This window comes from Pogoniulus pusillus, chromosome 3, assembly GCF_015220805.1.
Source record: "Pogoniulus pusillus isolate bPogPus1 chromosome 3, bPogPus1.pri, whole genome shotgun sequence".
Lineage (NCBI taxonomy): Eukaryota > Metazoa > Chordata > Aves > Piciformes > Lybiidae > Pogoniulus > Pogoniulus pusillus.
Window position 1 is genome coordinate 48,843,152 of NC_087266.1, and position 26,848 is coordinate 48,869,999.

The window sequence follows — 26,848 nt, forward strand, 5'->3', positions numbered from 1 at the left end:
AGTAAAGCTAGTCTAGTTTAATGCTAGTTTTACTAGCTCTAGTCCAGTTTAATGCTGGTTTTAGTTCCAGTAAATGTAGTTGAATTTTACTAGGCCTTTTCCCATTGCCTTAGCCAGGTGATGCACTGCTTTACATGCATGCAGCACTCCTGTTGGAGATTTGTCAGCTGTGCCACCGTGTTTTGATAGTAGTGCTGTGCGTTTTGTAGGCTCAAAGAGAGCTTGGACACCGTGGTGATGTGCAGAGCCTTGAGCTGACTGGTTTTACTGCTGTCTTTTGGGGGATCAGCTGGGGGAAAGCACTGAATGTCTGGTTGTGCCCACTTCATTCCTAGTGTTATGGATGCTGCTTTCCCCTGAGAAAGCAGATATTTGCTGATCAGATGTTCCACTCTTGCTTCTGCAGTTCTCCTGGAAGGCAATGTTGTGCTCAAGCCTCCTGCTTAAAGAAAATAAAAGCCCAGAAGCCAGCAGCCTTGTGTTTTCAAAATCAATTATGAATGCAGTGCCACAATATTTTCCCATGCATTCTTGCTTTCTCAGTGTCATTCCTCTCTGTATATGACAAACAAGCAGCAAAAGCCTGAGATGTTGTTTTCTGCAAGAGCACTGTTTATTACCAGTGTCAGCAGTAGTACTAATGTTGCTTTAGTCAGAACCTTCTCTGTTCCTCCTGCCTCAAGCTTTTGGTAGCTTCAGACTTATTCCAGTTGCTTTGCCTGAAGTACTGATAGTTGACCTAGAATCAAAATGTTTTCTGATGCTAGGCATGAAGTCCTAGACTTAATCTATGGAGAAAGCCTATAACTCTTGCCAGAGGTAGCTCTGCAACACGATACTGCCAAGACTGCAGTAGCTCCCATGCAGTTAGATGAGTTACGACTGTGGATTGCCTATTATCACATGTAAATATTGGGTAGATGACGTAGTAGATACAGACTGATGTTTGGTCCAGCAGGAACATTCGGTCACTGACAAAGGGTTTTTGTTTCAGATTCGGTTTGGTTTGGTTTGTTTTTAATGTGCCCTTTTTGGTGTTTTCTTGTATTGTTTGCTCTTCAGGAGTGACTCTTTCATAGGAAGCAATAAGAGATTGTAGAATACAGCAAAGAAGCTCTGCAATTAGCCTGTATCTAATCAACTGCTAATGAAGCAGAAGAAGCCTCTGGGGTATTGAATAGTTCAAGTTTGTCAGTTAAATAGTTTACTTGTATCTAGCAAAACGTTTACCAGTGTTCTGAAGTATTCCAAAGCATTCATCTTCTGTTTGGGATCATCTTTTGGGAGTTATTTCTAGAGAAGGAGGAATGAAATCCATCAAGTGTGGTTGTCTTTTCCCAGTAAAATGTTGCTGTCATTTTTCTAGGGGTCCCCCCTGTTTGACCTCATCAAGCAGTCAAAAGAACAAGAAGGCCAAACTGATCAGCCTGAGCCCACTTCCACTTTCAATATGCCTTTCCAACATAATCACACTGCAGCAGACCTGTAAGTGACATACATGCTTGACATCCAGTAACATGGGGAGTTAATAGAACCCTTACTATTTGAAATCAACCTGTCTTCTCTTTTCCTGCTTTTTAGGCTTGGTGCTTAGGGTGTGTTGAATTGTTGCTTTTGCTGCTGGTTTATTATTCATGCAAATACAGCTAAATAAAATTTGGACTGTTTTGTACCCAGGTCCTATAAAACTTGTAATTGCAAACTGTTATGTTGTTTGCCTGGGAATAAAAAAGCCACTTCATCAGATATTTAGTCAATGACTTGGATTTTAAATTCCATGTGTAGAAGTAACAGATTGCAGTAGCAATTTCTTCTAATGCTGTAGGAGTGAGGAGTATTACATACATCAAATGGTTTCTTTATCCTGTGATGTTAAGTGCTTAACGTTTGTCGAATCTCCAGCTATCTTTCTCCTGTGAGATCTCCAAAGAAGAAAGCATCTGGACCTTCTCCAAGTGCTACTTCTTCTCCAGATGCTCAGCCAGCTGCAAACTCTCAAACACAGAAACCACAAAAGTCTACCTCCCTCTCTCTGTTCTACAAAAAAGGTTTGTTGCTTCTGTACGTGCCAAAAGGTCAATGTTCTCTCTTGTTATTTATCCTTCTCGGGTTTTGGAGCTCCGCACTTCTTAGAACAGAACCTGAAGCAAACTCTCTGCAGGCCCTCAGCTGTAATGCCAGCTGGTTAACGTGTGCACTCTGCAAGTTCAGGCTGGAAATGTAACTGCTGATCATAAGAGTGGCCATGTGGGCTCAAGTGGGAGGTCCTTTCATCATAGTATGCTTTGGCAGCAGTGACCACAAACTCTGAGGAAGTATAAGAGCCAGGCAAGCATGTATGGTGCTTCCCCTGAATGCTTTCCCAAACTTTGACTTTCTCCAGCTGTGCAGTTTTCCCAAGCCCCTTCCAGTGTGTCCACTTAGTCTCCTCTTGTCCAAGCTAAATAGTCCCAGCTACCTCAGTCTCTCCCTGTATAGCATTGTCCATTCAAAAAGAGTCTGAGGAATCTACTGTATGTTACTGAGGGGAGAGCTCGTTAATGTTTATGAATCTGTAAAGGGTGAGTGCCAGGAGGGTGAAGCCAGGCTCTTCTTGGGGATGCCTGATGGCAGGGCAGGGGACAAGGGGTGGAGGTTCCATGTAAATATGAGGAGGAATTTTTTCACTGCAAGTGTGACAGAATGCTGGAACAGGCTGCCCAGAGGGGTTGTGGAGTCTCCTTCTCTCTGGAGGTATTCAGAACCCACTTAGATGCATTCCTGTGTGATCTGGTATAGGTGATCCACCTGGCAGGGTTGGGGGGTGGAGTAGATGATCTCTTGAGGTCCTTTCCAGCCCCTGACATTCTGTGATATGTGTGCAGCATTATTTAGTGTGGACTTCTGTGTGTCCACTGCCTGTTGTATGGAGAATCTTTGTGATTTAGTGTGAACTTTGCTTCTACTACCTGCATTTGCTGGCTTATGTTTCTTTGTAGTGGGAGATGGTGACTGATCAATTGCCCTGCATCCTTTATCATGTTCCATTTACTGTGTGTGCTGCCATTACTACTAAAATTCCAGTGTATTTTTGTCTCTGTTGTTGAAGTGTATCTGCTGGCATATCTTCGACTACGTACCCTCTTCTCTCGCCTTCTCTCTGAGCATCCTGACCTAGAACCCTTGATCTGGACCTTATTCCAGCACACGTTGCAAAATGAGTATGAACTCATGAGAGACAGGCACTTGGATCAGGTATGTTAACAAAACCAGTTACAGTACACAGTCTTTAGCTGTTAGCAGTTGTAGTCGGAGTCTTTACTCCTCTATTGGTCGCTCAGAGGAGGAATCGATTTAAAGACTATCATCTCAGCTGAGCACTGACAGCCACAGACTGTGGGATCTTCAGATACCCTAACAGTTACTTTAAAAAATAATGAACAGTCACCACATTTTCTCATCATTTGCATTAGAAAATAGTGATTTTTCTGTGGAAGACAGCATCTGTGGCTGATAAATGTTTTGTTACTCAGCCCTAAAACCATAGAATGGGAAGTGAGTTTGAGGAGATAGCCGTAACTGGTTGCTGACCCTATGAAAACAGAGGGAGCAGTAGTTGACTTAGACTCTGGAAATGCTTTTGAAGCTGAGTTGCATTTTAGTTTACAGAGCACAATCAACAACAGAAACTTCATCAATGGATTTCTTAATTTGAAATGAAGAAACTGAATTCATTTCCTGCCTTTCCAGTTACCTTGTCTTGTTTCTTTAATAGATAATGATGTGTTCCATGTATGGGATATGCAAAGTGAAGAATGTAGATCTTAGATTTAAAATAATAGTTTCAGCATACAAGGAGCTCCCCAACACGAACCAGGAGGTATGGAAATGTCTTAATGTTTCTCCTTCTGTAAAAATGTTATAAAGGAATTGTGTCTGTCTAAAACAGAAAGTCCCCAACACCTCATAAGAAGCACAGAATCAGCCAGGTTGGAAGAGATCTCCAAGATCATCCAGTCCAACCTAGCACCCAGCCCTAGCAATGACACTGAGTGCCTCATCCAGGCTTTTCTTGAACACCTCCAGGGATGGTGACTCCACCACCTCCCTGGGCAGCCCATTCCAATGCCAGTCACTCTCTCTGCCAACAACTTCCTCCTGACATCCAGCCTAGACCTCCCCTGGCACAACTTGAGTCTGTGTCCCCTTGTTCTGTTGGTGGTTGCCTGGAAGAAGAGGCCACCGCCTCCTGGCTACAATGTCCCTTCAGGTAGTTGTAGACAGCAATGAGCTCTGCCCTGAGCCTCCTCTTCTGCAGGCTGCACACCCCCAGCTCCCTCAGCCTCTCTTCATAGGGTTTGTGTTCCAGGCCTCTCACCATCTTCATCGCCCTTCTCTGGACACGTTCCAGCACCTCAACATCTCTCTTGAATTGTGGGGCACCTGAACATAAACTAGAAAGCTTCTGGTTGATGGCATCCCCATTTTCTGGGGAGGAAAACTGATTCTGAAACTAATGTCACTTTAAATGTCTCTCACAAAATATTTTGGTAACTCTCCTCAGAAAACAAGCTTCATTCTTCTTTTTTACTTAAAGATACTAAAAAATGGGTGATGCATCTCTTTGGAGGTGTTACAAAAGAGTCAAGATGTGCTGCTAATAGGGTTTGCAGAAGCAACATTTATACAAGTTGTCTAACTTCTCGTGAGCATTAAGGGGAGACAAGCAGATGACTCTCTTTAGAGGTTTTCATAGTAATAGGATCAGATATCAAACAGACCTCTATGCACTAAAGTTGCAGGCATAATTACATGACTGAGAAGATCCTTTCTTTGTAAATGCCCTCCTGTCCTTATTTTTTTGTACAGAGTTGTGATTAAATCAGTAGAAAAAATCAAACAGTTAATTGACCTGTCGGCATCCTTTTGTTAGCAGAATTTCTCACAGTGTGTTTGTGCATCTTAGCTACAGCTTCAGACTTTTGTCTCCCAGCCTAAACAACAGTTTTATCCACAGCAGATCAGTTATGCAGTTGGGTTTTTGTGGTGGTGTTTTTAAGCCTTGCAAGGCAGTGGCAAAGCCTTGGGTTTGTTTTTTGTTGTAGGTGTGAAAGTAAATGGAGCTTAAATCTGGGAAGCAATATGCTTCTGATTAATCACCTTTGCACTGAGGGCTGTGAAGATGCCACTTCTAATGTTCATACATGTTTGGGGAAAAAAAAACACAAGTCCTCACAATTGAGAGCAGTTCTAAATAGTACCTACTATGGCTTCTATACAACGTGTATGATCTTAGCTCTTAATCTCACACAGGTTTTTTAATGTCTTGGTGAGTTTATCAGATGTAAAATTGTCTCATTTTTTTCCTTTGCTACACATGATTTTCTCTCCCTCTGCAGACTTTCAAACGTGTTCTTATCAGGGAGGAACAGTATGACTCCATTATAGTCTTCTACAACTTAGTGTTCATGCAGAAGCTGAAGACCAACATTCTGCAGTATGCCTCCAACAGGGTAAGCCGTTACTGGTGTTCAGCGGTGATTATTTAGTAGGACAGGAATATGCAGACAATAAAACCTTATGCTTGGTTTGTTTTCACAGCCTCCCACTCCATCACCTATCCCACACATGCCTCGCAGCCCCTACCAGTTCTCCAACTCTCCTCGGCGTGTCCCTGCTGGCAATAACATCTACATCTCGCCCTTGAAGAGCCCATACAAGTTCTCCGATGGCTTTCAGTCGCCCACCAAGATGACTCCAAGATCCAGGTGAGTTTTTGAGAAACATTTCCTGGGCTAAATTAAAGGCATCTGGGGGATTCTAGTGGAAGCAAGTTAGAACCCCACACAGTCTGGTTTGTCAATAGTCTGTCATTATTATATCTTTAGAGTCAGTCAGGGTTGGAAGGGACCACAAGGATCAGCCAGTTCCAACCCCCCTGCCATGGGCAGGGACACCCTACCCTGCCTCAAGCTGCCCACAGCTTCATCCAGCCTGGCTTTAAACACCTCCAGCCATGGGGCCTCAACCACCTCCCTGGACAACTGATTCCAGGCTCTCACCACTCTCATGCTGAACAACTTCCTCCTCACCTCCAGCCTGAACCTACCCACCTCCAGCTTTGCTCCATTCCCTCTCGTCCTGTCACTACATGATATCCTAAAAAGTCCCTCCCCAGCTTTTTGTAGGCCCTCTTCAGATACTGGAAGGCCACAATGAGGTCACCTCAGAGCCTCCTGTTCTCCAGCCTGAACAGCCCCAACTCTTTCAGTCTGTCCTCAGAGTAGAGGTGCTCCTGCCCTCTGATCATCCTCAGGTTCTGTTCACTTGCTCCCTGGGACAGAACAAGGAGCAATGTGTGTAAGTTGCAGTACAAGAGGCTCCACCTCAACACAAGAGGAAACTTCTTTACTGCAAGGGTCACAGAGCACTGGAACAGGCTGCCCAGAGAGGCTGTGGAGTCTCCTTCCCTGGAGACTTTCAAGGCCTGTCTGGATGTGTTCCTGTGTGACCTGATCTGGATTGTATGGTCCTGGAAGGGATCATTGTATGATCCCTTCCAACCCCTGACATCCTGTGACCTCTGATTCTTTCAAGTCACAGTGGTGTGTGGTAATGGTTGCTGTGACAGTTCAGTAGAAGCTGGCCTGCCTGAGCATTCTCAACACACTCCAGTGTAGTTTGTACTGCTAATGCAGAGAGAGCGAACAAGAAACTTCATCAGTGTCTTGTGCTGGGCTGTGCAAGTGAATGGATGCTTCAATCATTGCTAGATGCAGCTTAACCACAACCACTTCTCTTCTTCATTTGGCAGATTTTTGGTGTCCATTGGTGAATCATTTGGGGTGAGTTGTAACATTTTTAATGTCCTTCCCTTGAATGCATGTGACTGTCTGAGGAGTGGGGATAGCCTGCTGACGAGCTGCACGAGTGAGTCTCTGCTTTAACATGGTGTTCTATGGAATGTGAAGCACAAAGATCAGTGGGTGTGCTGTTGAGTCCTTTGAAATACCCAGAGTTCACTTCCAAATGTTGTGTTATTTTACTTGTTTTGACAAAAGGTTGAGAGTCTTTAAACTGCAGAGTTTTAGAGCTCTTCAGTTTTAGAGGACGATGGGTGAAGTTTGGGCAGTTTCAGGATTCATTGTTGATTCTTTTCCTATTTTCTTCTCACTTCAGACTTCTGATAAGTTTCAAAAAATAAACCAGATGCTGTGCAACAGTGAGGGCCAGCTGAAACGCAGCGCAGAAGTGACCACTGCTCCTAAGCCACTCAAGAGGCTACGCTTCGATATAGAAGGGCAAGATGAAGCAGATGGGAGGTGAGAGATTGTTCTTGGTGCTTTGGTAACCTGACATCTGTTTATTTGGCTCTCAGGGCCTTCCATCCTAACTTCTTCCTGAAATCTTGTGTTGAGTTCTTGAGTAGATATATTAAACGAGAGATGGTAGCATAATTATTTCCAGTTAGACGCTTTGATGGCAGAGGCAAAGATTATTCCAAGCCTGTGTGTCCAGCATCCCAGCACTGCTACTGAGTGCTAAACCTTGCTGTTGTCTTAACTCACTTTTAGAAGACAAAGCCTGATGTGATGGTTTGGGTGTTCCTGCCCCCCACACTTAAAATCACCCAGACTAGACTTCAGGGGCTGGAAATTAAAGAATGAAGCTTTATACTTAGAGCTTAGCACAATAAACAAGCAGGTATTTACAACATATACAGCTATAGACAAGGTAAAAAGTAATACAGAAACACAACAGCTCTCCCAGAAACCGGAGTCCTCAGGAGGGGCTCCCAACCACCCTTCCACCTTTTTTCCACCCCTTTACCTTATCCCAGACTTTGCCTGGTTCAAGGTGAGTTTGTAGAATCAGCCAGGGAGGCTAGGAAGCAGACAGATTAGACAGACAGCAAGTTAGGGAGAGAAGTGTGTGCAGCCAGAGCCCAAGAGCAATTCTATTATCTGTGTTTGTGTTCTTGTTTTTATGCATCTCAGCAAGCCTGTGAGTGAAGTAAACATCACCACTGTTTCCTTTTCACAGCCTATAATCTAATTCTTCCCACTAAAATATCCCAGCTAGGCTCAAACTAGCACACCTGTTTATTTCAGAGGAATGAGAAATCAAGCAGCTCTTCAGTTTAGTGTGATAGGGAAGAGCTTGCATCTTCGTAAGAGAAGGCAATAGCACTGGAATGAACTAACATTGATGTAAAGTTCGAGTATGAGGATAAAAAGTTACTTGTTTTTAAGACTTCTGCTTAGTCATATGCTTTCTGTTTGCAGCAAACACCTACCCCAGGAGTCCAAGTTCCAACAAAAGCTTGCAGAAATGAGTGAGTATTGTTTTCATGAGCTGCACAGCAGCGAGTGCCTCGGTTAGTAAAGCGGTTTGTACCCACTCACGAAAACATTGCTCAACCCTGATGTCATTTCAGTGACTTGCTCATTTTTCTGTGCTTGCTCTTTTCTTGTGCTTGCTCCATTGAATCTTAAAAATGCAGATCATAATTTGCAAATGCTCAGAATCCCTTTTGAGGAGGTTAAATGGCACAGCAGCATGGAAGATGGTGAATTACATGTGAACAGGAGAAACGAGCACGGTGCATCATTTCTAAATAGGAGAATTGTTGAAATGGAATTAAATGCTTGCCAGGGATTTCCTGCCTGTACCACTGACAGATCCTTAGCTGAGAGCTTGCAGGTAGAAGTCAGGAGTAATTTCTGCAGTGCTTAGTGGACCAGAACATCTTTTTTAGATTATTTCAGTGGAGTAAAGGAAAATTCCATACACAGGAAAATGGTAGGTAGTTTTGTATGTTGCTTTTCTCTCTCTTACACTAAAATACCTGAAGCTTTTTCTTCTACTGTGGAGCAACATTTCTGTTACATTTTGTGGAATCACTTTCTTCCTTCTCAAACAAAACTCAAATCTAGTTCATGAAAAGCAAAACAGCCCCATTCCTACAGCTGAGTTTTATTTTCCACTCCAAAAAGGAGCACACTTGGTCTGCCCAGTCCTTCTAACCCTCCAGTAGAATCTGAACTCTGTCTGAACAGATTTGCCCACGAAGAATTCTTCCCTAGCAAGGGTTTGCTCGTGAAGATAGGTGTGAGCATGTACTTTAGGGCAGGGGAAGTGTTGCTTCACTTACTTGTGGCAGATGTTGAGAAGGGAGGTTGTATTTCATGTCCAGTTGTTTGTGTGCTCATCGGGGAAGAGCATTTCCTGGGTAGGCTGGCTGTGGCAAGCTCTTCCACCCAGAGCGTCTGTCTGGTGATGAGATCGCTGCATGATGCAGTCCATCTGCCCACCATGAGGATGAGAACAGACAGAGAGAGGCTACAGAAGCAATAAGAACTTAAGAGAACAGCTGGAATGTATTTGTTAAGATGTGTGAGATTGAGCAAGACTTGCTGAAGCAACCCAGAATTAGGTGTTTATTTTAGACTGAGGGATTTGGTTCATTCAGAACAGCGGCTTTATGTTCCTTGTGTCATTACAGATCTTTACAATAGTCAGTATTTAATGCCAGTCTTTGTTTTGGTTTGGTTTTCTTTTTGTTCTAGCATCTACTCGAACAAGAATGCAAAAGCAGAAACTGAACGATGGGAATGATACCTCAGCCAGTGAAGAAAAGTGAGACTCAGAATTCTCAGGACCAGGGGCTGCACCGCTGGCCCTTCTAGATTGGTTTTGGTTTGCAGCCTTCATTAACTGAGTTGCTTTTTTTAGTTGCTTTTTTTCCCAAACTCCTAGATGAAAGCATTTGAACTTCTAAAGTTTTTCATGATACTTTGCCTTATGATGTAGCATATATACCATGTAAGCCACTGAATTTAATTTATATATATATTTTTTGGAGGATATTAAAAACAGACTTGGAAGGTGACTTAGTTTCTTATTGCAGCATTACTGATTTAAGCCAATTCAGTCTGTCTACACAGATTGGATTCTTCTGTCTAAAGACAAAATGTGAGCTTAGTGATTTGAAATGCACTAATTTTGTTTCTTAAGATTCCATTTTTAGATTTTTATTGCTTGCAAATGTTGAAAATAAGGGGCCAGATACTGCAAAGATTTAAAGATGAATGCTTTAAATTCCCATCAACTGCACAGCAGTTACAGACCTTGTAGAGCCAGGAGCTTGCCTCAGAAGTGCAACCCGAGTTCCAAGTGAACTCGTTCTGGAGCCATACTACTGAAACCAGTACTTGGTGTTCTGTTTGTTTTCCTGCTCCAGCTCTTGCCCCACTGCCATTTCAGAGGGCAGTTACGCTGTCTATCAGTTTGATTTTCAGGGACTGTGAAGCCCACAGAGATTCCTTCCAGAACTCCACAGAGAAGCTTGGCAGAAGCTGAAGCTTGTTCCCGCAGAGTACTTTGATGTCCACTTTGTTATCTTGGAAAATCTCAATTTTTGGAAAAAAGGACAAAAGAAGCTCAAACTTAAACCCAACCTGGTAGGTAGGAGACACCAACATTCCTTCATTCCTTCAGTTTTTCACCTGACTGCAGTCAAGCCACATAGCTTGAAAACCAGGCAGCAAACCTCTTAGCTACAGCTGAAAACTGAGTAGTGTCTCCAGTTGGATTTCAGGTTAAGAGCAGCCTGTGTCTCAAAGCACAGGGCATCTCACACAGGCCCTACTGCAGCATCTGCACAGGAGCTGAACTCGGTGAGCCCGCCTGGGAAAATCAGTCTGCCTTATGTAACTGAGAAGGCAACTTGGGAGCTGCTGCAACTAGCACAAAACCCCTCAAACAACACAAACCATTTTTGATCTTAGGTAAGTTAACTGATTCAGCTGATGGAACTTGTTCTTGCAATAACAAAGTGTTTGCAAAACAGCCAGTTAGGGGAAAGCACAGGTTTTACTTCCAGTGGGTTAAAATACATATGAAACAAATGAAGACTCACTTTTAAATGACCTCTTTTAATGAGACTTAGCTTTTGCAGATATTTAAAACTGCTGCAGTAGAAAAACATGCTTGTCATTACACAAACTGTTTAAACCCTCATCTTTTACAGCTAGAAATTGTTTACCTGAACCTAGAGTACTTAAAATAGTACATCTTTAAAGATCAGTTCTCTTGGCAAACAGAAGCTAATCCTAGACCTACTAAACTTGTACCAAAAGCATTCTACTGATGAGACAGTAAAGTTGTCAACTAAAATTGAGTTCTCTTTTTAGTCTCAATCTGGCTTCCAGTTTACTCCTGCAAAGCCTACAGGAGTGTTAGGAGTACCTTATGCTCATGATCTCACTTCATACAGTGTTTTGCAGACAGAATGTATGTTAACATTGGGGTGCACTGACCATAAGCTCTGTTACAGCCACCGAAGTTCTTCCATAATCCTTTGGCTAGAGCACGGTGACCTTACAGAGTCCAGCACCAAACCAGATTGATGATTGCTTTACTGTGACAGTGCTTTTGTTTGTTTGTTTGTTCAGACTGAAGGCTTTACATCAAATGTACAATATTTTATACAACTAATCAGTTTCTCTCCTTTCAAGATAAATAAAATAGCTTTAAAAGGAGCTATGGTTGGTAATTCTCTTTTATTAGGTGAGAAGGCAACTTCATGCAGTAATGATGTTCTTTTGTACCATCACCGTGACTCTGCACCTTGCACGAGCAGAAGCTGTTCAGTCTTGGTGCAGAGGTCCAAACAGTTGTACTCTTGGGCTTGTAGTTGCCTTCAGAAGTTTCCATATGACACTCTGGAGATATTCTCACCAGCTCTCTTGTTCCAGGGTCACCAGGGAGGGCCTGGCAGATGCAGGCCCGCATTATGCTCTGGATCACCAATGGCCTTTGAAGAAGTGCTGGAGGCGGTCCTTCAGAGAAGCTGGTGTCCACATTTAGGAGTGTTCCTGTCACTTAAGTACTCTGCTTCTCATAATTGATTCGTTTGGTTTCAGTGCTGTTGAAAGCAGCCCCGTGTAAGCCACCGTGACTTTGTGGGCTGTGTACCTGGCATTACCGGGGTCAGCTTTGCAGGCTCCCTGTCACTGCTTTATTGCAGTCCATAGGTGCCTGTGACTCATGGCTCTGCAGAACTTGATGTGCAATTGAGAGCTTTGGCAGTCGGGACAGTGCTTAGAGCACAAAGGGTACTGTCTGACTTGCCAGTCCCTGACCCCTATAAAATACATTTTCAGTGCCTTACCTTTCAGAGATACAAACCAAGTAAATGTGTATTGAAAACAGTGGCTTTTTACCAGATTTGGACATCTTGCTATGCTTGAGAATAGCTTTCTTAAAGGAGACCTTGTGTTCAGGAGGGCCTGGTATATGGAAATGATTTCAGGAAAAGCAGAACCTTGGGATTCAGAGCAGAAGAGTTAGACAGCAAATGTGATGAGTGGCTTAGGTTCCTAACAGCAAGGATTGTGCTGCTGATCAAACCAGTGCTTTATTCACCCTGGAGAAAATGTGTCTCTGCCTAAGCTGCACAGTGAGGCTGAGCAAGGCCCATTTCTCTCTACTGGTGCTGAGGGGAATTTGAGCTATAGCCTGGCTGTGTAGGCATCTCAAGATGGAGATTTGTTTGCAGTTTTACACCTTAGTCTTTTGTTGCCATTCCCTGTTTCCAAGTGCTGCTTGTTCTTGCGTGTCACAGAACACGTGACCTGCATGCCTGCAGCTAGAGAGGCTGCAGGAAGACACCTGTGCCAAATGTGAAATACCTGGGGGAGATGATGATGACTTGTGAGAGTGGTGTAAAATACAAGGTGACATGTTTGAAAATGTAGTAAGCAAGCTGCTCATAATGGGTGTTTGCTCCAGAAATCATGGTTGGTGTTTTGAGGATGGCATTAATGTCTCTGAAAGGTAGAAATGCACTTAATGCAAATTTGCTCTTTCTTTGCAGCCTTAGTTTTCATTCTGCTTATAAATTCTTTATCTGGTGGTAGTGAATCCCTGAAGACCATTAATAGTCTTTAAAAATAGCCTTCTGAAACATTCTCTGTGGGTTTTTAAGGGTTTTTTTTGCCACAGCTATTACCTACCTAGTGAACTCAGTTTACAAATGTCAGGTTTTGCTCACGGGTACTGAAAAGAAAGGCAAAAACACCATTCACACTCTTTAAATATGATAGCACTTTTATTAATGGTTTGTTTAAACCAGACAAGTTTATAAAGAACCAGGAAATCAAAACATAAAGTTATGTGCAGGCTGTAAACTTTCTGCATCGTTAGGTGGTAGCCAGAGTCCTGTCTCTATGGGGCAATAAAGAAATGCTTTATTGTACTGGGGAAGGCAGTGGAAAGGGTTCAGATGGTGCAAACCCAGCAGGTTTCGGTTACCAGCTCTTGTAACAGAACTGTAGAGGTGAGTCCTTGGTAATAATGCAATTGCAGGGCTTTGCTTCTCTAACTTCAGAGAACTTTCATCTGGCTCTATCCATGTCATTCCTTTTTCTTTCAAATGCCATTTGATTGAGGAAGTTTTCTACCTGGTTTCCCTTTTGCATAGTTCCTCTTTATTTAAAGCCTAGTTACAACTCTGTTGACCTTACTTTCTCTTTTTAACACATCCCTTTTTGTCTGTGGTGTCCTAAGCCAGAACAATTTTTACATACTTAAATACTTTATGGATCTTGCAGGTTAAATAACAACTTACTCTGTTTGCTGCAGACCACCTTGCAATTATAAAATGCATCCCCCATTTCTTCTAAGATGTCCTAGAATTAGATTTCAAGCACATTAATATACAGGCATTTAACCATCTAAGCCAGGAAGGGTTTTTTTTAAATGCTGAGCTTTAAATGCAAAAGAAAGTGCATGCAGTGAAAGTGTTGCAATAAATAAAGGTGTCTCTGGATGTAATGCTGTCACATTCAGGTAGGATGATAGGTATTGCATCAATAAAAGCCAGCACTGGCCCATCAGATCTTTACAATTGCCTCCATTGAGTCCAGGAATACTTTTCCTCAAAATTCCAGGCTGTGTCAGTGACTCTGAGGTTGCAGCTAGGCTTTAATGTGCACTACAGGCTGGACAGTGGGAGCATGGAAGGACTAAACTGAAAAAAGGTAAGGAATACTACTGGTTAGATTAAGCTTCAAATGCCTTGCTAAGGACCATGCTCTTGACTACAGTAGTTGTGTTATGAATCTTGAGCCTACCAGGACATTGGTATCACACTCCAGTACTATCACACCATGGAGAGATTTCTCCAGGGAGAAAGGATCTTCACAGAGCAGAGAATGGGTGAGTTAAAAACAATCAATTCCCTTTTACAGTTTCGGCTTGGTTCTTGTAACTAAAACAGAAAGGTCTGGAGAGTTTTTGTAGCACAGTTCTTGGGAGGGCCAGAGAGAGCAAAAGGCCCTTGTGAGTGACACAGGTGCCCAGCCAGCTCCATTTCCTAGTGTTGTGTGCCAGTACAGTGCCCTGAGTGCGGGCAGCATCTTGTACAAGCTGTTAGCCAGATGCTGGGCTGTGGCACAGCCCTCTCTTTCTGTGTGCTGCTAAGGCTCAGAAACTCTTGCAGGTGAATCTGGCAGTTGTTGAGCCCAGGACTGAAATGGGCAAGCCTTCACTCCAGCCACCTCTGACTTAACCAAAACATGGAGCTCCCAGCCCCAGCTTACATAGCATTGCCTTCTGTCTGTGTTCTGCTGTGATTAGTGCTGGCCTATGTTGTATGAGGTTTGCCCTAGCATGATACTCTGCTACTGTCTGTATTAACCTCCACTCTCTGCCTCAGTCCAGTGGCTTTGAAACACAAACTTAACCAAAGTGATCTCCCCTCCCCAGGAAGTTGTGGTTTTGATGAGACTGCATTATGTGTTGGAAAGTTTTTGACCAGAGCTGTTTGAATACAAAATACTGCCACAACTGCTGAAGTACGGAGTTACACTGATGGAGGAAGGTGGCCTAATTAATCACTGAGAGGGTGGCAGAAGGTGCTTGTTACAGCAGTAGAGGAGCCAATGTATTGCAGATGCCTCAAACGTGTAAGTTTTTAACACAGCATTTCCAAAATAAGGTTCCTCTTACTAAATTCTACTCTCTGCTTGCCTCATCCTTCCGCTCACACCTGCAGGGACTGAGTGAAGAGAGGCACTACCCTCTGCTTCTCTGAGAAAGTGCTGCTCATTCTCCTCCTCCTCAAGGAGCAGGATTGTTTGAGAGCTTATCTTCCCATAGAATAAAATGCAGTTATTTCTACTTTAGAAACGAGGCTGTGATCACTCAAGGGAATCAGCTTTTTAGAAACCACATTGCAGGATAAGAAAAATTCATAAAGATTCTGTGGCAACAGCAAGGATCAGCAGGAAGGTAGGATGCTAATAAAATTAGTGATGCAAGTCTCACCTTCCACCTTCTTGCCTTCTCCATTTGTAAAATCCTGCAAAAGGCACTTAAGGCCACCTCAGCCAGCAGTGTTTTAGAAGAAATCATTTCCTAGGGTTAATTCAGAGTTGCCTGTTAGAAAATCCAAGTAACCACTTCAGGAGCTCAGCTGCTTCTGTAATGGGGCAAGCCTTCTGCTGTGGAACAGCAGGAGAGTTTCTTCTCAACTCACCTTAGTCAGTTAGAAATGAAGGATTATCTCACTGCCGCAGCCATCTGCTACCTTCAGTGGTCGGTGATGGGAGAGGCATGGCCAGAGGGCAACTCCTTTCTCAAACTGCACATGAGGTGAGTGGTACGTCACAACACTGAGCAAAGCAGAACTGAAACAATGTAGTAGGACAAAGTGTCCTTCCTGTCACATGGAAAATAACGTTTCACTCTTAGGGTTTCATTCCAAGACCTATTTTTATCACTTCAAAGCTGTCTTCTTCTCCACTTCTTAAGCAGATTTGTCTGGCACTAGATAGACAGTAAGGCAGGAAAAAAACAACCAGGAACTTCGCTATCTTGAGAGTTTGTTTGGGTTTCTTTTTTCTTAGTAACAAGAAACCAGCTGTTTTTCTGAGTAGCAGAACACAAAGCACAGTAATTCACATCCAGACAAGTGCTGTGAATGCTTCCTGGCCCCTCTGAGTGCCAGGGAATGTTGCTTGGTGTGATGGAAAGCAACTTTTGTTTTTTTCATTCTAGAACACCAGACATTAAGTGCCAGGAATTCAAAACTCTCATATCCAGCTGAAGCTCTTCAGGGCTTACACATTCCCCCTCACACATATCCTCCCCACAATTAGAAAGCCTCTCATCCTAAACAATTTATGACTTCACCTTACACTCAGAAAACTCTGTTAGTATCTTCACCAGCTGATGAGCCAAGTCCAAAGCAGCCCAGCCCAGCATATTAACTTAGTGTGCTGATAAAAGGATACTGACAAAGTTTTGGCAGTGAACAGGTCACTGTCCCACAAACCACAACTGTAGGTTGCTTTAAAAAAAAACCCAACCAACTCACAGGAAACAAAAGCCCAAACCCCTCAAAACAGAGAGGCTCATGGGAGCTTAGCTTGCTTGACTTCAAGTGGGAAAGGATATTTGCTGCACTAGACTTTTGTTGTTACAGTCTGACTGTTGGCAGTGGTCTCCCACCATGCATCCTTCTTGTAGCCATCTTTACAAAACTTACATGTCAGCAAACTTCTTCATGCTTCTAAGCTGATGGACACTGAGTCTTTCTCTCCAAGCCCCTGAACACCACGACCAGAGATGATAAGCTCTCCAAAGAAGGATTTGCAGGAGGGAAGAGGATATGCTCTTCAGTTGGTGGTAGTTAGACCTCAGTTTCGGAATGCTCCCACTCTGCTTGCTTTGCTAATGAAGTTCTTCAGGAGGTCATGGTCCATTTCTGCAAAGCCTTGAGTTTGTGTCACAACAGTTAAATGGTTTATACAAAATCTGAAGCAAAATTCTTCCAAGTCCTAGGAAAAGATTGAGATACTATGTAATATCACTGGCTGAAAGCAAACCTGTTACTTTTCTGTTTCAGATTTGCCATTTAATAGGCAAACAACTTGGTATTCTCTGCTAATTTGCCAATCCCTTTTCTGACCAGTCTGATTAGCCCACAAATGGCAGCATGAAAAGCTATTCAGTAAAGCCCCTTTGTGAAAACAGAAGTAGCCACCTAAAATTACTCTGGAACTCCAACACATTTACTGAGCTAAAGTTACTAGTAAGTGAAACATCAACCTTCCCCGCACAAAACTATTAGAGCTTCACTAACTGCTTGCTTTTCCTCTCTGCCCTGTGAAAAGCAGCAGCTATCCCTGTCTTGCTGAAAATAAAAGCAAAATCTGCTGCAACATTCACTGACAGCTGCTGAACACAAACTGGATGTTAGGATACTTCTGTGGCCAAGACAGGAACTGGGTTCCCCTATCTAGGAATTGTGAATCCTAAACAGCAGAAAATGCTTCTGTCTTGGCCTGGTCTTGCTAGAACAGGATGTTCACACATTCAGCTCAGGACAGGTACAAAACATTAAAAGCCTTAGGACCATTCAAACTCCCCCCAGCAGTGGATTCCATGCACTCGGTCAAGCCCCTCCAGCTGAGTCCTATGCAACAACGTCCTGTTGAAGGAAATGCTTCAGCAGCAAGCAAGGCTGGAGCCAGCAGCAAGACAAGTCTAGACTGGCATCATGATCCAGGATCTATAAACTCTTCAGGGAGTACAGCAAAATGAGGTTTCTTAAATCCATGCCAGTTTTATTCTGTTCTACACAAACACTGCAACCAGGGCTTAATCGAAATCCAACAGTGTAGCTGTGCGTTTCCCTTTGACACCTTTTCGTTAGATGGACTGCTCAAGTCTATTGGCCCTGTCAAGATGTAACCAAAGCTTTAACAGAGGCCAAGCAGCACAAAATAGCCTTTCAAAAGAAACAAGGTAGCAACAATGCACAAATAAATTGCACCTCTCATCAAGAAGTACTGGAAAGGCAAAAAAGAGCAGTTAGAACAGAAGAAGAAATAAAGAAGTAGACAAAGCCAAAAAAAATGTAGCCAAAGACACTGACAGCTTCATTTTCAGCAGCCCTCTGAGATGCTGCTGCCAGAGCCTGTGTGGCTTTGCAGCTAATGTGCAGCTTCTGCACTGAGGAAAAAGACAAGCTGGCTGCTTTTTCTGGTACTGGTCTGTGCCAAGGGCCATACATAGCACAGAACCCTGGCCACTAATTTCACCAAGGACTACTGGCTTTGATTCTGTTAGGTGCAAGGATGATTCAGCTAAGATTTGCTATGGTGTATTAGAAATATGCTTTAGAACACCTGTTAGCAGCAATGCTTTCTGTTTTCTCAGGACAAAACACTTTCAAGCATTTTTAATCCTAACAGATGCATGGCTTCAGCTCATTTGATGTGCTAGCAGCAGATGACACAGCACTATCATCTGTCACTTGCAGTGCTCCTATTTAATGCCAACATTTCAATGAATTAGATCTTTTCTAACTCCCAAAATATGAGGCATCTTCCACAGGCCTCCTTCAGACAGTTTGCTACTGAAGTGCTGACGGTGCACATGGTTCTCAAGCCAACTTTACTCCATTTGTGTATCTTCACTAAGAGAGCCTGGCTTACTTCCTGATTCCTTGCACAGAGATTATGCCATGTCCTTGATAAAGAAGTCTTTGCCGTGCTCCTCTGAAGCAGTCCCACTAGGTCCCTTCCTCAGCTGTGGATGGAGGCAGCAGAGCAACAATGCACTCTTGAGTTTGGCACACCACATGCTGCACCCGGGGCAGGAGAACCAATTCATCAGCTTATGATCCTGTTAAAATGTTATGTCTTGAAAGAATACTACAGAAGAGAAGACTGAATCATAGAAGGAAGAGGTGGATAATACATATTTAGTCATCTAGCCAATCCCTTTTACTATGTTTCAACCCTTATAAACACCAGTACTTTGTCCAGGCTCGTTTTACTACTTCACAACACACCTCAATGTACCTCTAACTACTACTCCACCTGACACAGCTCAAGTGACAGAGGTCAAGTGAAGGTATTTCTGCTTTTAAGGCATTCAAAACTGTTGCAAAGATTGCAAGAGGAGAAACACCAGAGTAAACTTCTAATTAAAACTGCCATTAGCAGAATCAAACCCTTGGGTCCTTGCCTCCTGTCTAGTGTTTTTCTGATCTGCTGCAGCACAGTGAGAGTAGAGTTCTTCTTTGCCTCAGCTCTCCATGCCTCCTGTTACCAATACCTTGGTTCCAGTTGCCTTGTGACAGGCATCTGATAATCTCATTATCTACTAAACGGATCTTATTTCCTCTTTTAATTTACAAAAGTCACTGACTTCCATCTGCCTCTTGGCAACTGCTCTGTAGTTTCAGCCCAGCTACTACACTGCCTCCATACAGCACAGGCTACTGCAGCTTTTTTTACTCAGGAGGAGTGAAACAAAAATCATTTGCTTGCTGTACCAGGAACTGTTTTTTGATCCATCCTACTGCATTTCTAGCCCCTCTTCCTTTTAAAATTGCATCCTACAACTCACAGCCAGGCACAAGCAAAACAACTATTACTTAAACACCCCACATTGTTACCAGTTACATATTTTGCCTCTTCTAACAGGTGATTTTCTGTCTGGTTATACTAATTTTACTCTGGTAAAACAGTCTTGAACAGAAAAATAAAGACTTCTCAGCTAAGATGCTTGGTTATGCCTGTGGCTACTAAGTCTAAAATACACATGCAGACTTCTTGAGTAACAAAATCATTATTTCCATGATAAACCCATTATTTTCACAGTCAGCACAGCACTAATAGAGAAAAAGAAAGCATCTCTGAAAGTACTGCTGACAACAGGCTGAGTGCTGGTGAAACATTCCAGAGCCAAGGGCAGACCAGAGGACAGGCTACGGGGATAGGACTAACAACAGGTAATTTGTTGTGTGTCAGCAAGACTCACTGTGAATAAAATGGCAAGAGTGGGTGTTCTGTATAAGCACAACTGTAAATAGGGGAGGACCTCACAGGTAACTTTTCCCACTGCCTGTAAAAGGTGGTACCAGAATGCCTGTACCAGACAGCAGCAGACAAAATGATCAGGTGGAGAACTCAGGAAGTGAAGAGGCAATGCAAAATCCAAAGGTGTCTCAGGGCAGTGAGACATTTGCATGCTTTGCTGTGCCAGATGACAAGGCAGGAAGCAGATAAGACTCCTGACTCACCGGTGCAAGGCAATGCCAGGAAGAAAACACTAGTAGCCACATTTATTTTATAGCTCACAAAGAGGAAAACAACGTCTGGGAGAAGAGAAAGGGAAATTGCAGTAATCATGTCTCACCAGTTAAATGCAGCTGTGTTTATAGCAAACAGTTCATCTCCCAGAAAACTGTTAGTCTGAGGAGAAGTTCTCCTTACCTGAGCTTCATATTTGACAGCAGCAGAAAGAAGAGCGATGGCATTCTCTTCACAAATGCCTTGTTTGATCGTTTGTTGGCAGAGCTTTTTCAGTCTGTTTTCTCTGTACAGTGTTGCCAAATCGAGCAGGCCTGTGAAAATCCATACAGCTTTAACAACCCTGCTGCAAAATGCAGAGATTTCTTTTCAGATTTATCAATTACTCTATTTTTTTGCAGGCTGAATTAATCAGAGACTTGTTCTGGGTTTTTTCCCCTAGATGATGCATGCATTTTTAAAGGCCCTCAGAACACATATCAAAAAGGGACCTTTTGAGTACTGTGCAAGTGTTGGCTTCTTGTCCACATCTCATTCTAGACATCAATTAGTGACTTGCATCCTCTTACACTCCTGCAAAGAACAGTCCCCTTCTTATTCATAGAATTACAAACATTCAGGTTGGAAGAGACCCTCAGGATCACCAAGTCCAGCCAATAACCCTACTCCATAAGGTTCCCCCCTAAACCATATCCCCAGGCATCAGATCCCAAGGACCTTTAAAACATCCCCGAGGTTGGTGACTCAACCACCTCCCTAGGCAGCCTGTTCCAATGCCTGACCACTCTTGTGTGAAATTTTTTTCCTAACATCTAGTCTAAACTTACCCAGTCACAGCTTGATCAGATGGAAAAGTTTAAAGATGGCTTTGAAAGGTACAGAAGCTCTTAACAAAAGAAACAGTGTATTCTTTTCAAACAGCCTGCACCTTCCTGGCTTGTCCCCACTCAGCCTCCTTGGGCACGCTTCCTGCCACTGCACCCCTTCTTCCTGATACTTGCCAAACTCAAGCTTTCATTGCTAATAAAAACCAACCCCTGTGGTCATTCTTCTGTGAGGAGTCACAAATAGCACTTTTCAGAAGCTGTATCCTAGACACATTTCCACCTGTGGCACATACCTATTGCATCTTCAGGAGGCAGCCTAATGCTGTCTGTGTACAGGTACTCCAGGAAAGCCCGGTAAACAGGGTAAGAAAATGCACTCATTTCTATCACTTCATCGTCACTGTTCAGTATGGAACGAAAATGTTCACACCTGCAAAACATGGACAAAGATTGTGTCTTGTTAAGGAGTTTAGCTTGAGAGAAGAGCTGCAGCAGGAAATCTGTAGTAAATAATAAGCCAGTTAAAGCAGACTAAAGACACAACCCTAAAAAGGTAGCTATATGATTTCTTGGTATAAACACATTCATTTAAGCCTTACAATGCAGAATTTCCCTTCATTTCTGTTGTCAGCATTTTATACCAGGGTCCACTACTTACAATACCTTTACTGTAAGAAGTAGTGTCCATGTCCATGTGTTTTTGATGTCATTTTCTTGAATGTGTTATAATTACCTGGCTCCTGACAGAAAAAGTTTACAATGAAGTTAGCTAATTCTCACAGTCCATTCTTCTTTCTCCTTCATGAGCTTGTGAGGGGGGGAAGTCATTAATAATTTTAGATAACATTTATTCCAGTGCCAGATCCATAAACAATTTAGCACTAGGTTTAATCATTATACTCAAGGACAAAGCTATTTAAAGTGAAGATACTCTCACCCAGATCTTCCATTACCTTTTGCTTAGAAATCTGAACACTTTGGCGATGGTCACGATACAAACCAGGAAAAACCACAGCCTTTGACATCTCTGCAGCTCACAGCTCACTGTAACTTAACACAAAATCACTATGGTTGGAAAACACCTTTAAGATCGTCGAGTCCAACCATTATCTAACTCTACCAAGGCTACTACTACAGCATATCCTTGAACACCATTATCTTGACAGCTTTCAAATCCACCCAGGGATGGAAATTCAACCACTTCCCTGGACAGCCTGTTACAGTCTTTGAGGACCCTTTCAGAACTGAAGTGTTTCCCAATGTCTAACCTAAACCTCCCCTGGCAAAACGAAGAGAAGGTGGTGCACATTGCTCCTTTAAGTAAGGAAGCAAGTAAAAATCAGTTGGTACTCATCGTTCAGTCTCTGAAGTACCTTAGAATCCCTTATCCTGTGGAGTGCCTCTCCCTTTCTCTCTTTCCTCCCCTCACAGCAACAGACAGACCAGACACCAAGTTTTGGCTGGCTACATGCAGAGCAGATGAAGCCCACCCACATACTCACATATATCTGTTTCTGCAGGCAGGATGTTGTTTGGCCAGCCTTTCACTGAGGTGGGCATTGCCCTGCCATTTCACCACCACCACAAGCTAATCACCACCAACAACATGGTTCAACAATAAATGCAGAATGAGAGAGAGGAAAAAAATCTTCCTAAGTAGTAAAGAAATAACTGGATAATAAAAAGGAACTTTTACCAGCACTGCATTCATGACCACGCTCTGGAACAGGCTGAATACTGCAAAATACCTTGTTAAGTACATTATCCTCTGATCCAGCTGCATCTTGAGACTATAAAGCTTAAAGGCAACAGTCATTCTAAAGCTTTGTTTTTCCTCAGTATAGTTTTAATAATGCCAAACGTTTAAATCCATTTTGGACACATTTCCTTCCCAAAATGACATACAATCTGAGAAAAGCAAAGTAGGAGAGAATAAAAACTTATTTCTGAAGTTCTTTTTCCTCATAATCAGATAGAGACCACTTGTGTATCACAAATATATATATATCTGTTGAAGGACACATGGCATTCCAAAGACAGTAGACTACAGGCATGAGTATCATGTACAAGCAATGAAATCAGCAAAGGGATTAAAACAGTAATAAGAGTAATTGTAGTAATAAAAGAGCTGAAAAGATCAAAAGAAAATAAAGCAGACAAGAATTAATAAAGAACTTTAATTCTACAACTTACATGCAACCAACTCATGAGCAGAAGCAGGAAGACAAAGTGGTGATAAGGCAGATGAGATAGCCAAGCATCGTGAGAAGGAAAACACCAAAGAGAAAAGGTAAGGTAATGAAGAGGAGGATGGAGTAGAAGCAGTTAGCAAAATGGACGTAGTGTCTCTAGAAAACCCTACCAGAAACTGCACAGCAATAACAAACTAATCTCTGCATGTTAACAACAATGTGATTGTCTCAAATCTCACTGCAAAGTGGTGTTACCTTGCAAAAGCTGCAAGAACAAGGAGAATCCATCTTAAAATTCAGATTCACTGCTAAGAAGGTTTAAAACAAGCAGGATTAAAAGTGTTATAAAAAGTGGGGGAGGGGGAAGAGATAAGAGTTGCTGAAACAACTGAAGGCAAGGCAGGGAAGAATAACCATGAAATCTTCCAACCATGTCAGTGGAGGAAGCCAAGTATACAGGGGAAGAAATACTGAGAAATACTTCTCAGCTTACCAAGAAGGCAGCAGAAAGAAATGAGCCTTTTTCCTCAGCAGAAAAGGTTAGTAGAAATCAAGGTCAAGGTTGTTTTGGTAGCATGAAGGAGAATATATGTCAGATGGAAGGAGGCTGCTAGTAAGCACTGGGTTTGGTAATTCCAAGCAGCAAGGTAATGAGGAAAAGAGAATGAGTTAAAAAGAAGAACTGAAGAATAGCAGGTGAATGCTACAGCTGAGGGAGAAGGGAGCTGGTAAGTCAGTAATGCTGAGCAATCATTACTCAGCACTCTGGACTGCACTATACAGTGTAGTTCACATTAAACTATACACTTTGTGCCTTACCTGATTTTGAGAAGAACTTTATGAACATGAATGTATTTTCCATCCACTAGAAACTTCAGGTCTGCAGTTTCAGGGTTGTCAAATTCCTTCTTTAGTGACTGGGCTACTGTTAGATGGTCATCAGGCTCTAGAATAAAAACAGAAATTAATAGTAATTATTACAAATCCTTCTCCTAACAATATCCCAAGTGATTAATATCAGCAGTGAACATTCTTAATAAATACATCATCTCTCTCAGGTGAGTTTAAAAGCCCCAGCAGGCTATGTATTAATTATGAACCTCCAGAAAGGCAAATACAAGGAAGCTCTCCTTGGGCCTTACTGATTTCTGACTGCAAACAAATATCCCTATTAAAAAAAAAGTTCCACTCATCTAACTCAGCAATATAAGGCCAGGAAAGAAAAATGGCACTGAAGTGTAATGCTGCATCTGATGGCAAATGCTACCAGTCATTACTGTGTAAATTATTCTAAATGAGTATTAGTTATCATAAGATGTCCAAAAGGTCAAAAAATAACAGAAAAAAACCCCACAGTAAGATTTTCCAAGGCACTCCCATGAGGAGACATTGTCTTGCAGCAGAAATACACCTGTTATAGAGCCAAAAGATTGGTTGCAGTGAAACTGCCCAGTACAGTCTCTCCAAACAGACATACCCATGCTTGTAAGCCTACTCAAAGAGAGTTTTTCCTACATGTATGGCACTAGAAGGTCTCTGTGTCAATGTCTGCATACTCCTGTTAGCCTCACACACGTACACATACCACTGTGCTCATGATGCCTGCATTATAAAGTTATAGGACAGGCTGGGAAGGTCCTCCACAGTCTGCACACAAACTTTAATCTGAACTGTTTCCACATCGCTGTTGTATTTAGTAGTCTCAGACAACTTCCTTCTTTAATACTACTGAGAAATTAAACCCTCCAAATCTTGGTCTTAACCCCGAAAACATTTTGCCTTTTTGCCATAAAAATACCTACTATTGGTGTATATAAATTTTGTGGGCCAGAAATAAACGTTTTGTGAGTCAGTGAGAAGCTGTTCTCTACAGAAAATGAACACAAAGGCTATGAAGTAAACCCACCACACACAGTTTGACACTGTTACACTTTGTTTAGCACAATCATTATTCATTTCATTTAGAGGTTGTCATTTATGTTCGGGTATATGCAATTATGGCAGCGATTAGCAAAGATAAAGTGATTGAGGGTGGGAAGAGAGAAATTCAATGGAATAATAAAGAAGTCCTCCTGAAGTAAGGCTACTGTAAAATATCTGCTTAGTTCTTATTTTGTAGAGTGTTGTTCATTTAGTCAGACCTTTTCTATCCAAATAAATAGTTATTTGAACCACTCATGCAAGGCTTGAGCTCTTCTTCAACATGAACTGGCACTTCAGATGTCCAATACACAATCCCAGATGACGTCTGCAGCCAGAAGAAGTAAACAAGCTATCATGGGGTTCGGCAGTGAAGTTCTTAGAGTGAAAACAGGCACAAAGCTGAGAAACTCCTTAGCAGTCAGTGCAAAGGATTGTAACAGAAATGTTAGGACTGCCACTAATGAGGAATGAATAGGAACGTTTGGGTGTGGAATGCTGGAATACAGCACACAGAGAAGGGCTGTAAGCGTGGCAGATGTCCATGGCTCCTAGTTCAGCAGATATTAAGATCCTAGGACACAGCTGCCTGATGATTCTCGCCACGTGTAGATCAGGAGACAAACAACAGTGAGTCAGTCCTGATGACTTGCCAAGGTGGGGCAGGATGAAGGGACAAGCCACTTTCAGCTCTTACAGCGTGCAAAAAGGCACAGCACACAATCAGACTAGAGTCAAAAAGGGCATATCCAGCAACTTGTCTCATCAGAAGCACAGGTCACAATCTCTTGAGACTTGAGGTGCCTGTGGCCAATTCTGAACATGAGAATTTGACTCTCTTCATTGTTAGCAGTCTACTTTAGGGCATTAAAGAAAGTCATCAAGCCTCTAAATTCAAAATCAGGTTCTCCACCCATGGCCCTTGTACAGTAACTTAAGGATTACACCGAAAAAATCCCTCCCCAAACCCAAGGCATTTCCTCACACATATAAACTACAGAAATAAAACAATCATTCAGCATTTCCATCAGGCCTCAGCAGTTTCTACAATTCCACAGATGCAATATTCTGAGTAGGATTAGACTCCCAGGGTAAGTTTTTGTTCAAGAAACTAAGTTGAGGCTTTGGATACATGCAGCTGGTTTATGCACTAATGATTCTATTTCGAAGATGTCAAATCAAAAAGTATTTAAAGCTCACCTACGGAGAGAAGGCGCCACATAACAGCAGGGGTAGCAAAGCAAGCAAAGACGTCGTCAGTACAGGCAAAGTGAGTGAGGTGGGGCAGGATCACCGACTGCCCACGGCATTGGCCCCACATGTACACCTGGCCACTCTGGGTCTTGGCAGCTGACGTGTGAGCAGAGTGGCAGGCTGCTATCTCTACAACTCTGCATTTACAATCAAAGAAAGAAAACAGTGACTCTGGTAAGAACAAACTGCAGTGAAGAAGCTCACTACCCCTCTCTATTGTAAGCAGGCATGCACTTCCAATTGCAAGAATGAACTAATTAGCAAACCAAAAAGAGCTGTCAATGTTCCTTTGACTAGTGTACACTCAGAAAGTTGCTCAGTGAAGAAGCATCTTGGGAGTGCAGGGACACTGCTGCGCAGAACTGTATGTGCACTGCAGCGCATGCTCTACTGAACCCCTTGGCTCCCTCAAAGCTGTGGTGAGTTCAAGTCTCTGAAAGTCCTTGGTGGTGCTGGGCAGCAAGGTGAGTGGCTGCATTAAGCTCTAGAGAACAGACTCTTGGAGAAGATGAAGGAGCAAATCAGGAGATACTTAGAAAGAATTTGTACTCCAGCTTATAAT

The 26,848-nt window shown here is 42.7% G+C and overlaps 2 protein-coding genes across 14 annotated transcripts in view; one reads left to right on the forward strand and one right to left on the reverse strand.

The window, feature by feature from the left end:
- Window positions 1-11,522, forward strand: part of RB1 (RB transcriptional corepressor 1) — a 75,941-nt gene extending 64,419 nt beyond the window's left edge. For all 3 annotated transcript variants that reach the window (XM_064175633.1, XM_064175653.1, XM_064175643.1), the window contains 10 exons: window positions 1,367-1,485; window positions 1,903-2,048; window positions 3,089-3,234; window positions 3,755-3,859; window positions 5,379-5,492; window positions 5,581-5,747; window positions 6,794-6,824; window positions 7,159-7,301; window positions 8,265-8,314; window positions 9,549-11,522. In XM_064175633.1, the coding sequence (XP_064031703.1) occupies window positions 1,367-1,485; window positions 1,903-2,048; window positions 3,089-3,234; window positions 3,755-3,859; window positions 5,379-5,492; window positions 5,581-5,747; window positions 6,794-6,824; window positions 7,159-7,301; window positions 8,265-8,314; window positions 9,549-9,622 (1,095 nt within the window). In that variant the 3' untranslated portion in view covers window positions 9,623-11,522. The remainder of the gene's footprint in view (window positions 1-1,366; window positions 1,486-1,902; window positions 2,049-3,088; window positions 3,235-3,754; window positions 3,860-5,378; window positions 5,493-5,580; window positions 5,748-6,793; window positions 6,825-7,158; window positions 7,302-8,264; window positions 8,315-9,548) is intronic.
- Window positions 11,523-13,074: 1,552 nt separating this feature from the next.
- Window positions 13,075-26,848, reverse strand: part of LOC135192491 (RCC1 and BTB domain-containing protein 2) — a 35,435-nt gene continuing 21,661 nt past the window's right edge. For 6 of the 11 annotated variants that reach the window (XM_064175706.1, XM_064175746.1, XM_064175738.1 and 3 more), the window contains 5 exons: window positions 26,233-26,423; window positions 23,932-24,058; window positions 21,214-21,350; window positions 20,277-20,407; window positions 17,043-18,678 (listed from right to left, as the gene is read on the reverse strand). In XM_064175706.1, coding sequence (XP_064031776.1) covers window positions 18,511-18,678; window positions 20,277-20,407; window positions 21,214-21,350; window positions 23,932-24,058; window positions 26,233-26,423 — 754 coding nt within the window. In that variant the 3' untranslated portion in view covers window positions 17,043-18,510. Of the gene's footprint in view, window positions 16,827-17,042; window positions 18,679-19,116; window positions 20,159-20,276; window positions 20,408-21,213; window positions 21,351-22,668; window positions 22,829-23,931; window positions 24,059-26,232; window positions 26,424-26,848 lie in introns of those variants that run through there. The other 5 variants (XR_010309000.1, XM_064175674.1, XM_064175696.1 and 2 more) reach the window with 5 other exon arrangements.